This window comes from Epargyreus clarus, unplaced genomic scaffold (genome assembly GCF_041222505.1).
Source record: "Epargyreus clarus isolate Ecla_fem2 unplaced genomic scaffold, WU_Ecla_fem_2.2 ptg000024l, whole genome shotgun sequence".
Lineage (NCBI taxonomy): Eukaryota > Metazoa > Arthropoda > Insecta > Lepidoptera > Hesperiidae > Epargyreus > Epargyreus clarus.
The window spans coordinates 13017070-13030122 of NW_027332231.1; the positions used below are offsets into that span (position 1 = coordinate 13017070).

A 13053-nucleotide genomic window follows, 5' to 3' on the forward strand; every position below is an offset into this window, starting at 1 on the left:
AAGCTTTTATCTCCTATTTGCCGATTTAGAAGATTTGTTACTGTCTCTGCTATGGTAATGGCGCCAAACTCTTGACCTACTGACAAAGGATGTCCTTTGTCAGTAGGTCAAGTTTCAAATTTCTAGATCTATTTTTATGTTGTATGTACAACATAAAAAATAGATCTAGAAATTTGAAATTTGCGCAGGAGTTTCTTATAAAACGTAAATTATAAAGCATTAAAAAGAATGTCAGTAAAATAGGCCCCTAAGGAGCTAAATATAGAATACATCATTTCCCATTTATCCATGATATAACCTTCATCATTATACTTATATGCAGACACGGCTCCGCTTCAATTTTATAATAAGAAAGCCTGCGCACGACTTCAAAGAGGGCAAAATAAATACTCACCCTCTAATAAAGTGTGTAAGACACGTGAAATTTTCCTTTGAAGATGCGTGTCGGAATATTCCCGTAAAACCTCCTACGTCAACTCGTAACAAGTATAATAATTTTGGTTCTTTTTTCAAATATTTTCCCGAACTCGTAATTAGGTATTTGCTAATGGTTAAAAGTATTTGATGTTTTTTTGTATTCTTCTTCTAATTTGTTGATTGAAGGAAATGGTTTAGTAAATATTATATTTTTTCAGAGATCATAAAGAAAAAATAATCTAATGAATATAATAAATTAAATACAAAATGTTACGAGTGTAAAATGTTCAGAATCGAGGTTTCATTTAATAGCATATTTGCCGTTCTTGCATATGGAGAATCACGAATTCAATTCTCGATAGAATAAACAAACAAGCAGGACGACCTCATGTACTCATAGATCTAAAGATGTTATCTAAAGAGTATTCAACAATGTTTTGCGCTGATAAAAGATTTCATATTAGTTTTTTTATAAGCAACAAATCCATGCAATTATTCTAATAGTAAGTAGTCTCTATCACAAGGACATTCGATAATTCCTAATTAGGATTGGTTTACTAAAAAGTGCTTAAAAGGTTTTCGTGACATTGTGTCCTGACGAAGGAGTCCTCAACACAATTTTTTTTAGCCAATTTTATCTGTTACTCTATGAACTCAAAATCTGACCAGACTGTTTTATGTCCAAGCAGAGCCGCTGACGACGATCCTGGGTGGTCCAGAGCTGTACATCAACATGGGGAGCACCATCAACCTGACGTGCGTGGTGCAGCACTCCCCGGAACCTCCGCCAGCTATACGCTGGACACATAATGATGAGGTAAAGTAAACATTGATAATTTAATTATTGAAAATTCCTTTGTCTTAAAATATAGCTTACGTCATTCTCACAATCAAGACGACTCCAACGATACCTGATTTGTTAAAATCTATCAAGATGTTTAGGCTGTAGGGCCAAGTAGCATAATATACCTCCGCTCGAAAAACATTAACAAAATGTTGAACTGTTTTCAATATCATTGTTTCACTGTCTTACAATTTTTTATACTTTAATTTTACAAAAAATATGAGAAGTGATTGGGTTCGAGCGAGAGATAGAGATATGGTGAGATAACAGATAAGAAATAAGTTATATATATAAAGAGATATCAGAGATAAGATATAGTTTGCCTATTTAGAGAAACATGCTAAAAATAAAAATTTTCCACCATAACGTTCATACAAAAGAAGCGGTTTATTTTTAAAGAAGGAAAAAAGAAAGAAACCTGAGTCACAAGCAAGACTTCTTCATAAGCCTAATTCAGCTCGTTTTATAATTGTTCACTAAAAGAGACAAGTTTGAAACTTATGTTAGACATAAACAAACACATTCGCGCATCCTCACACACACAGTAAAAGCTGCCAAATTCAAAGCAAACAAAACCTATTCCGTATTCACCCTACCTTCCTATTAGCATCTAATTACGCAATCAGGCCCACAAAGAACTGTCCTAGTTTCAAAGACACCCCATTTTTATTTACAAGAAACTCGTTTGTTGAAGCAATGCCAGAACGGTTGGCCTGCCAGCGAAGCCTAGCGCTTTTTGATTCTCCGACACGATAACGACTTGTCGTCACGAACATTGACGCGCTATATGGTTATAACGTAAATGAGTATCAGTAATCTAAATGGTACATTTGTCTGTTATTTCTGTTCTTTTACTGTCACGTTACATTATTAAGTATTTTTTTTAATTACATAAGAAATAAAATGGTTTTTTTGTTTTGGAAAAGCTGTGTCTCTGTACTAGTCTTATACGCTAAGAGTTCGCGATGCTGTCTGAGTAAGCCAAAAATCAAAATTATGGATGTAAATTTTAAGTATAAGTGCTTGTCTATTAGTCTTTGTCCACCCATAAAACATAAAATGTTAATGTAGGTGTACATGAGTCTAGAAATCTTTTTTTCAACAGCAATATTTACTACCAATCTGTGTAACATGTCTATGAACCAAAAATCCTCAAGATAATATTTGCCTTAAGGATATTTGATTCATACGTTTAAAGTATGCGACATGCAGGCAACGACTAATCGTAACCGTTGAATGAAAAAACACTAAAGCTCTTTGTTAGATCAGTTTAAATGTCGGGGTATAGATTGCAATATAACAAAGAACTCCATCTAAAGATTGTTTTGTTTTTAGGTCACCATTTATGACAGTTTACAAGGTCTGTGAGAAGTAACGTCTCTGGTGTTAAAACAAGCCACTATGGAGTATAGTATCGAATATAGTAATGTCTATGCTTTATGAACTATGTCAAAAGAAAATACAGGAATAATGTTATATTTTATAAGAAATGATCATTAATATCATTATTTTGATCTGATAACTTCTTTAGCGGCGTTGTATACTTTATTTGAGGGATAAAAAAATGTTAAACGGTCAGGACACGTGCCCTGATCGAAAAATCGTAGGATGGCAAAGCAAACTACAAAAGTCAAGATGTCATCTGGTGTCAGCATAGATACTTTTTCTTTTATTGTTGAACATATGCATAGACTCTCTCAAAGACTACAATTACAATAAATTATCTGCTAATTATAGGTGGTAGAACTCTCAGTGGATCAACTCCGGCGGCACTATCGCCACTCCTATGTCTGCCTAATAATAATAGTGTTATTAGCAGGTAAACCATGGTATAGAAATCTGAAACATCTCTTGCACCTAACCTCTTGATTGAGAAGCCTAAATTTCCATTTCGTCGTTACATTTTCTAGGCTCCTTAATTTTAACTTTCATACTAGATAATAGATCGATAAAAGGTACATTTTATTCTGCAAGAGTAATTTATTACTTTAATCATAAAAATAATTTACTTAATTAAAGAAAATAGTCAGTAAACTTTATTAGTATTGTCTGTCTGTTTTAAAGACTGTCATTAAAGTGAATGCTTTAATTTACTATTTGATTCTCATTTTATTTGATGCATCAAAATACTATCAAGTGATTGAAACGTCCTAAGCTCTTTGTTAAAATAGACGTCAAATGTCGCGTCTGGGATCGATTGCTTTTCGACAATGGACTTCATCTAAGTCTGTCTACGTCTGTTATTAATATTCAATCAATCCAACACATTGCCAATCAAAGATCGACATTTTACAATTTTCTATCACTAGAAAATGTCAAATTTCGATTTTTGGTAAGTTTTTTTCTATAATATAGACGTATCAGAGGAATATGGTAGTCCATCTAATGGTAAGCGGCCTCTACCGCCCATCTGTAATGAACTCCAGGTCAGATAAGATTGCTACCTGAGGTCGGCCACAGATGCGCCGCTACCCATGAGGACTAAGCTGGAATGCCTCATATAAGCATATCTCACTTACCAAACCCTTTAAACCAGAACACAGCAGCGTTTAACACTGCTGTTATTGGGAAGAAATAGGTATGGAATCGGTGCCTCCGGCATTAAACCCTAGAGGGTTCTGCCACCTTAAATTCACTTTCAAATATATAGTTCACTACTCATAGTATTTCCATACTTTTCTGGGGTTCCAAAGTCAAAGAAGTCATAGAAGAAACCTAATTGAGAACTTTTTGATTTCAATACATAAAAGTTAGGCATTCTATATAAACAATTTAACAGTCGTATAACTACCAAATGTTCTTGTTTGCTCATTTTTATGGCTTCCAAAATAGGCTCAATGCTTTCAAGAGAAAAATAGACAAATATAGACAAAAAAGAAAGAAATACTGGGCTATTTTAGAGCAAATTAGCCTTTATGTTAATATAAAAGAAAGATAAAGTAGGTTTTTTTATGTACAATATATTAAAATATGTTTACATATAAGTAATTTATTATAAGACATAAAAAGCCACCCTCAAAGAAGTCATACGTCAAAAAATACGGCATTTATTTTCTTGGAAAAATATTTCTTTAACTAACAAGCCAACGTAGGCACTCTTTATGAAGACTGTATAAAAGTTTTCTATCTTTTCCTTTCTTTTCTTTTCTTAAACAAATACGCTTGGACCGTGCAAATCCTTCAACGTGAAGAACCCAGTCAGAACAAACGGCTGGAGTGTTTTCTAACTGTCTGTCCTGCTCAGTTCCACGGAGTAGAGGATAGTGTGTCCCCTTCACTCCGTATCCTCTGTCACCTCAACTAAAGTGGACGTTTAGTAGTAGTGTCTTAAGTTTCTTTGTGTTTTGGTTTTGTAAAAGGGGGTAAGATTTCGTGTTTTATTTCTTGAGGAGACCAGTTTGACTTACTCGTATGTCGTTGATTTAAGTGATTGGCCGCCTTATTAAGTCCTATTAGTGACCTCATGGGCCCAGATGTGGAGGCTTACTTTCTCTTCTGCGATGTTTTCGTATTCATAAATAAATTTCAATACTTTCAATACTTGAAATTTTTGATGTTGTGAATAGAACAATATCATAGAAAACACACGAAAACAAATGAATCATTAAATTTGATTCAAATAGACGAGGTTAAATTTAAATTGTAGTTCTTAATCAAACGCCAAATATTTCTTATCAAAGCGAGCCGCTTTGATAACAAATATTACAAAACAACAATTTCATCTAATTTTATAGTAATTTTAGTGGAAGAATATTTAAAAATATATTTTAGTGCTCCTATAAATGTATGGAATGAGTCTCTGGAATTTATGGAGTTTTTTTACTTCGAACGCTGCATAGCTTCAATTTACTTTAACTTATGATTTGTGACACAAAAAAACATCAATTTAATTCCAGAGACTGAAATAAACCAATCTCTTTACAATCATCGTAAGACGCAATAGTTTATAGAAAATTGGATTCAATTTATGTTTGTTCAACAGGAAATCAATTACGATTCACCCCGGGGCGGCGTGTCGGTGATCACGGAGAAGGGAGAGACTACTACCTCCCACCTCCTGGTGCAGAAGGCGAGGTCGACGGACTCCGGGAGGTATACCTGCGCGCCAGCCAACGCCAACCCGAGATCGGTGCTCGTTCATGTGTTAAGTGGTAAGTGGGTGTTTTATATGTAGGTAAATGAGCTTTAATGCACTTTGAACGTGGTAGAACTCTCTAGTTCGTACCGGCGACACCACCGCCATACCTATTTCTGTCTAATAACAGCAGAGGTAAACGCTTTTGTGTTCTGGTTTGAAGAGTGTGGTAAGGGAGATATATTTATCCGTGGTATTCCAGCTTAGTCCTCAGAGGTAGCGGCACATTTGTGGGCGACCTCAGGTAGAAATCTAATCTTATCTGGGCTTGATTAAGGTTGTTCATGGGTGGCAGTAGTCACTTACCATCAGGTGGATTGCATGTTCGTCTGCCACTCTTTTATTTAAGAAAAAAACTTAATCGTAAGTGGTCAGTCGGACACCTGCAATTAGCCACGATTATAATTAATCTTCCTTAAGGTCGGTTGGAATCTTAAGGACAGCGTCATAGGTAGGGGTTTAAGCGCCTGTGGTAAGATTAGGGTTTTTTACTCCCCTGGCTTGAAGTGTGCGCGCTAAATAAAAATCAAACTAATAAATAATTGAGTTTGAGAATCTCGGTAACATTTTTTTTTCACCGACACATTATAATCTACATAACAATATTTTATTATATGGTTCGACAATACGCGATTTTCTGAATGTTGCACCTCTGGCAGCTCGCTATAACTGAGAAATAATTTGGAACGCATCGGATAAATATTACCACACCCTATTGTCCAAAACACAACAGCGTTTAACACTGCTATTATTGGGCAGAAATAGGAGCTATGCGGTCGGCTTCGAATCACGAAGGGTTATATAACCTACAATCCACCTACAAATATTGTTTAGGGCACTGCTTTTAAGACTTTTTTGACTTTTGAAAGTCAGAGAAGCTATAGAAGAAACCTAATTTAGAACTGTCTGATTTCAATACACATAAAAAGTAAGGCATTCTGTATAAACTAGTGGTGTAAGAATTTAAGAAACGAATAGTCTTGTTTGCTCCATTTTTTTGGTCTTTTTTTACAATATTTTTTTTTACAATAAATTATTTGTATTATGATGAGCTCAAAATGATTATGAGCTAAAAATCTATGTGTCTTCGTCGGCATATACAAAAAAAAAACAATACATTTCTTCGAGATATTTTTATTTTAAATAGTTGTAGGTACTTCAACTTAGTGGCCCGCTTCGCTAAGCCCAAGACAATTTTGTTCGATATGCCCTACGGCAGCTCAATTTCATTTCTACAGAGTAATTGCTTTGTCCGGTTCGGTTCGCTTTAACTTCACATGTGGCCCGCATGTCACGTGTGCCTACATATCACATGTGGTTGGTTGGCTAACAAATAAGCAATAATTGACTATGTAGATGAAAGCAGTGATAGTATTATTTTAAAATCGGTGTCTGTTGGTGTCGGGTTCGAATTCAAATTTGAAGATATATGCATTTTTGAACATTATTGTCATTTGCTTTAATGGAAACGGAAATACAGTATGGACATCTATTTACCTGAGAGTAGGTCCTCTAAGGTGTGTAAACTTTACCAATTCTTTACTGGGTAAATGTGATGACCCTTTTCATTTTGTGAGGGCCCGAGATAAGCAGTGGGACAGAAATGCAGTATAATAATAATTATAATCATCATCATCAGCATGCAACCCACCTCCCCTGGCACGGGTCTTCTCCTCACGATGTTTTCGTTCACCGATAAAGCAAGCGACACTTAACTTCTAATATGCAAACTTTGAAATCACTAATATCTCAGCACCTGGGATTTGAATTTGAGACTATTCGGCCGCGTTTTACCACCTAGGCTATCACTGCTAATTGATATGATATGTATAGATGACATTTCTGCCCCCAGGAGAGCACCCAGCCGCAATGCAGCATGGAGGGCAGCTGCGGCTCCAGTATCCACTGCCAGCGGCGCTTCTCAGCGTCATCGTGGCCTTCATGGGCTGCTAGTATACAACCGACCATCCTTTTATAAGTAGCACGGTAAACGCACAGCAGTGCATCGCTAGTTGTAAGGGGTGCGGCTCGCGGCTGCGGCTTGCGGCTTCAGCATATGACCTAGCTCACGGTTAAGACTTTTTGAATGAGGTTTCAGTTTTTAAGTCGTGTAAAACAATAATAGAACTAAACATAATAAAACTATTTTCACATAAAGTTCGTATGCAATCATCGACGAATAATGGACCTTGTGATATAAGGTCTTGTTTCCTGTCACGCGAGTATACGCCTGCATGCGTCTAGCAGACATGACAGGAAAAGTATTTATGAAACAAAAAGATGTAAGACGCAAGTACACAAGGAGGACACAAACCCACGTAACAGAAAAATGCCTTAAAATAAAAAATAGATACAGCAATCAGCCTCCATTCTTACCAACACACAATATACAGACAGACTTATTTGCAGGACGTTAGTCACCAAGTTTTTGCAGAAGGTCAGTTGGTTAATTTTCCTAAGACATTGCTAAACTTATATTCTGGTTAGACGGGAAGGTAGACTTCCAATATACCCAAATCCTATCAGTAATTGGGTTAATATGTCCATAGCCCACAGTAACTACGTAACGACTTAACTTTCTAGGAAAACTGACACTCAGTTCGGAAAACTCTTTTGTAAACCAGACACAATCTCGGCCGAATAAGGGTTTGTTCACACGCAGACGACATATTTATTTTACGTGTATATGCCTTATAGTAAACGTTATAACGATATAATTACTAATGTAATATATTGTTTCATAATTATGTTCAGAATATTTCATGCTATAATATCGTTAAACGTTTGATATTATGTTATTTCAAAATGGAAAAATTATATTGTTTAAAAATAAAATTAAAGCTACATCTAAAATAACTTATAAGACGTGTCATATCTTTGATTATTACTTAGGCCCAATATGTGAGTTTTTGTAATCAATTGTGACGCAATTATTTAATAATTAATAATATTATTATATTATATCGTGAGCTCGTGAGCTGCGAGTCGAATCACTGATATTAACAATAAATAATTAGATTTAAGTATTATTATATATTGAGATTGTTATGACGTGGTCTTATAGTATATCGATGACGGTGAATCCACAGATTACGTTATAGATAATGGGTGCGTTTATACAGTAATCATTTTGCTTAACATTAATATAGCAGAAAGTTTCGTATTGTATAATATAATAAATTATTGTAATTAAATGCACCCTAATTAATTGTAAAAGTCCCTGTGTACATAATTAGTAATTATAACTATTTTGTTTGTGTGTCATTAAATATTTTATGTATACTTAAATATAATGAAAACTATTAAGAACGTAAATTGTATTTGAAAATAACAGCAAATTTAATAAATCATATTAAATTCGTATTGTGTGCACATATAAAGCATTTATGAATCGTTATATAAGATAATGTATGATAAATCAGTGCTGTATCAATGTGGACGAACCTTTACACTTCGAAGTGCAAAATGCAGGAGGTCTTAAGCGAAAAGTTGTATGGTCCACAATTTGTCAGCTTTGTTCCCGGGCTTTCAAGATAAGTGTTTCAAGGCATCCAAGTGTTTTCAAGTGATTTCGGAACTGTACCCTTACCATGAGTCTTTATGTTACACTGTAGTCTTTATGTTATGTACAAATACGACTGTTTTGGTATTTGTTTACGTATTTGGCCATACAATCTCCAATCAGCGCCCCTAGCGCATTGTATCAGAACTATAGTGTTAGTAACGTAACATTAAATGTCTAAATGGACAAAAGGCGCTTTATGTTTTGTCCCTCTTTTTTGCAAACATGTGAGGCAGAAAGAAAGACTTGAGCAATTACTTATTGTTACGTTTACTCAGTCTACTGAAGCGAACGGAACAGAATATTTAATTGAGTAAACGTAACGTAAAATTGTGGGATGTATTGAAAACTCATGGTAAGGGTACTGAACATGTCTCGATGGGAATTCAAGGGGTGCGTAACATGTACTGCAAAGAGATTTTTTGAAAGTTTAACGTTCAGATTTTGATTTTGCGGGTAGTTTATATTTTGATAAATTACTAATACAAAAAGGCGTTCCAAGTGTGTTTTAAGGCGTTCTAAATTACTATGGCGCTGTTATGTTTTAGCTTTAAAGGTGTAATCAGTGCCCTTAGTATGAGTTTTTACGTTTTTACAAACTATCTGTGTTTGTATTTGTTAAAAACGTAAAATCTCATACTAAGGGTACAGGTTGCGTAAACGTGTACCTAACACAGTTTTTCTGCAAGATTAAGATGTAATACTTAACTCGTCTCGGTCCCTGGAACGGTAACGCATCTGTTTTTATATTTATTGATGACGTTGTTATGTGAATGCGTGACAATACCAGCGTGACTCATGCATGCATGCTCTACTACTACTTCGGGAATGGAAGGTAAAAATATTAGCACATCATATTCACGCAACGAGTTTGGTACTCCTAACTACTTGAAGACATCCGCTACCTTAGAGGAATACTTCTACCCTTTAAGCAGAAAGCTGATAAAATTCTAAAATATACATAACTTTAGTGACACAGTCGAAATACAAAAGCCTTATCTATGAACTTAAAGTTCATTACATCATCATACTCCCGACGTAAGCCATTAGACTTATATCATTAGTACACATCAAGCTTATTAAGTAAACGACTCTGTCCTGACATAAAAAGGGCCATAAACGAAACCTTACAAGACTTTCAAGGTCTCGCAAATCAGCTATAAATAATGATTTAAGCTGCGGCATAAAGGCCAGAGTAAAAGCCTTAGGGCAAAGGAATAAAGGTTATGTTGAATTGACTAATCTAAGTAGTTGGCCTCTAATGGGAAAGATACTTCTATGAAATATTAGTCTTTTACGGGAATACTAATGAGGTACAGGTTTCATTGCTAGAGTGTAACGTGAGACCGATCTTTTTGGGTTTAAGTAATAAGAAAGTTTCCCATCGTGGTACGACTGTGTTACTATCACACTTCATCGTCAGCGCCCACTGCTGGGCACAAGTCTCCAGTCAGAGTGAGAGGGGTTTAGGACATAGTCCACTGTGGTGACCAAGTACCACCATAACACTTATTTCTATTGAAAATAGCACAGAAATGCTGTAGACTTTTTTGCAAGGTATAGGAGAAACACTCAATCCTCAAAGGTAGCCTTAATATAGCCAATATAAAATAGGTATCCTATTATATCTAGGGTTGAGTACGTTATTCATGAGCGGAGGTTCTGGCCGTTATTAGTTTGGTACTTCTAATTACAAGCGTTTGCTATGAATGGATAGGTTAGGTTTGATTAGATGGCAATTTTCAAGCAAATTAGATTAAACATTAATTTGACATTTATTTATTTATAACATAACATGTAATTTACTGGCTTAACCTAAAACGTTACATGTACTCAAGAATACTTTACAAACATTTATAAGTCTTGTAAGGTTGTCATGCAATATATCAACATCAGGCTGTAAAAGCAGGCGATTGATTAGAGCAGCCGCAGCGCAGTGTGGTGCGGCTGCTGTGCGGCGCGTGCGCGTTCTGCCAACAGACGGCCAGGCTTTCTGCCTCCATACCCACCGCGCATATACTGCATCGGAACCCCTATACCATATTTGGCGAGTGCAGGGGGATTATCAATTTTGTTATTGAGTAACAGATAGAAATGCATATATAACGTGACTCAAATGGTCAAGGACATTGGTCAATTCGAATTTCACGCTTAATCAGAAACAGACTAATCCAAATAAATTATTCATTTCGGACGGAACCGAATCAAAAATTCAAGGGAAATTAATGCGAATGTTTGAGACAACGAATTGCTTAATATTAATCATTATTCAATCTGGATCGACCTTGACACAGATGGGTCCTACCACTTACAAGAGTTTCCAATTAAAATTTTGAACATTTATTTCCAAATATACACCGTATTATGAAGTTCCAGAGTTAATTTTGCAGGCACTCATTTTGAGTGTTAATTAGAAATGTACATTTATTGATTGCGGGTTTAGACTAACAAGCTGGCGGTCGTTATTCGAAGAGTTTTTAATTAAGTTTATTATAATTAAGATTTTTGCGACAAAGTTGAAACTGAAATGAACATAGTAATTGGTTATTTTTTATAACATTTATAATATAAAGGTACAAAACGAGCGTGCACTTCGCCTGATGGTAAGTAGCTACTGTTGCCCAAATGTAATAAATCAAAGATAGGATAAGACTCCTATCTGAGATGGGTCACAGGTGCGTTGGTACCCTTACAGACTAAGCTAGAACGTCTCAGATAAATATGTTCTTACCACATCCATCAAACTGTAACAAGAACGCTTCAGACTGCTGTTATTAGGCATACACAGTTGTGACGGTGATGCCATTTGATTCGAAGGGTGCTATCCACCTTAAAATCTAAAGTTAGCTCACTTGATGGTTAATGGTCGTCACCAATACATACGTCCAAGTAACAATAACAATAACCCTGAAATTAATAAACCTGAAATCAATCACAGTTATGTGGTTTATGGTTTAAGAAACTTTATTCTCATTAAGAATTCATAAATTCACTTACATCTAATTCAATCACATTCAATCTAATTATAATATAATGTACAGGTATGTAGCCGCATATAAAGTAAGATAGAATGCCACACATAAGAACCTCTGCCTTAACATATACATATATTATTCAAGCAAATGTATGGAACGATGAGAGGTATATGGACCTCTGCATTATATGATAAAAATATTTGAAGTTTTGGAAATATATTTGTATTGTGTTAATTTTCAGTCCTGTTTGAATGTCTAATTTATAAATGATACTACTGATCAGATATTACAATAAATACATACTATAAACCAGTAAGGTTCGTAAGTTTGTCGACTAATTAAATTTAATATAAAGAGAAATGCATTTGTGTTCGCAGATATTCACTACTAGAAATCAAGTTATTTATAATTTTTTGTACCATTAGTTTTAATTTAGTTAGATAATTAGTTTTGATCACAGACGTTGAGATATAAGCTGCTTAGTCAGCATTTTTAAGTGACTACTTTTAATTAATTTTATTTAATTAACCAGCAATTATTTCATAACAGAAGACATATGACAAGTCATATGTAAAAATCCATCAAGCCGTTTGGACGTTACATAGAATAAGAAATACATACAAACGTACGCTCGAAAAATAATTTCCCTCTGCAATCGGTTAAAATTTGATGACGTCACTATAATATTTATAATTGAAACCGTCAAACATTTTGAAATACATATAAAATTTCAAAATATGCTCTCAAATAAATATTAATAAAATTATAAAGCACTTGAAAACATTTCAATTTTATTGGCATTGTGGCTTATATCTCGGAATTATTGGGAAATAAATTCGAAAATAATTACTTTTAATGACCGTTTTTAATGACACCACACGTAACTGTGCATTGAAAATTCTGTGTAAATATTTAATAATTAATCATAAAAGAACGTAGTTTATTAACCATTTATTAATTTATCCTTTGATTCGATAAATCTGGGTCAAATGTACGGTGAAATAACTTTATATTAAAATTATAATGTAATTAATATATATTTATCGATTCGTTATACGTTAATTATAACTGTTATTAACCTCATGGTAACGTTATAAATATCGCTATTACGAGATGCGAT

At 34.6% G+C, this 13053-nt stretch overlaps 1 protein-coding gene across 3 annotated transcripts in view; it reads left to right on the plus strand.

Annotated features, from left to right (window-relative positions):
- LOC140752099 (zwei Ig domain protein zig-8-like) overlaps nt 1-12046 on the plus strand; it is a 265041-nt gene extending 252995 nt beyond the window's left edge. For 2 of the 3 annotated variants that reach the window (XM_073086268.1, XM_073086267.1), the window contains 3 exons: nt 1107-1234; nt 5244-5412; nt 7249-12046. In XM_073086268.1, the coding sequence (XP_072942369.1) occupies nt 1107-1234; nt 5244-5412; nt 7249-7349 (398 nt within the window). In that variant the 3' untranslated portion in view covers nt 7350-12046. The remainder of the gene's footprint in view (nt 1-1106; nt 1235-5243; nt 5413-7248) is intronic. The other variant, XM_073086269.1, reaches the window with a different exon arrangement.
- Nucleotides 12047-13053: the final 1007 nt, after the last annotated feature.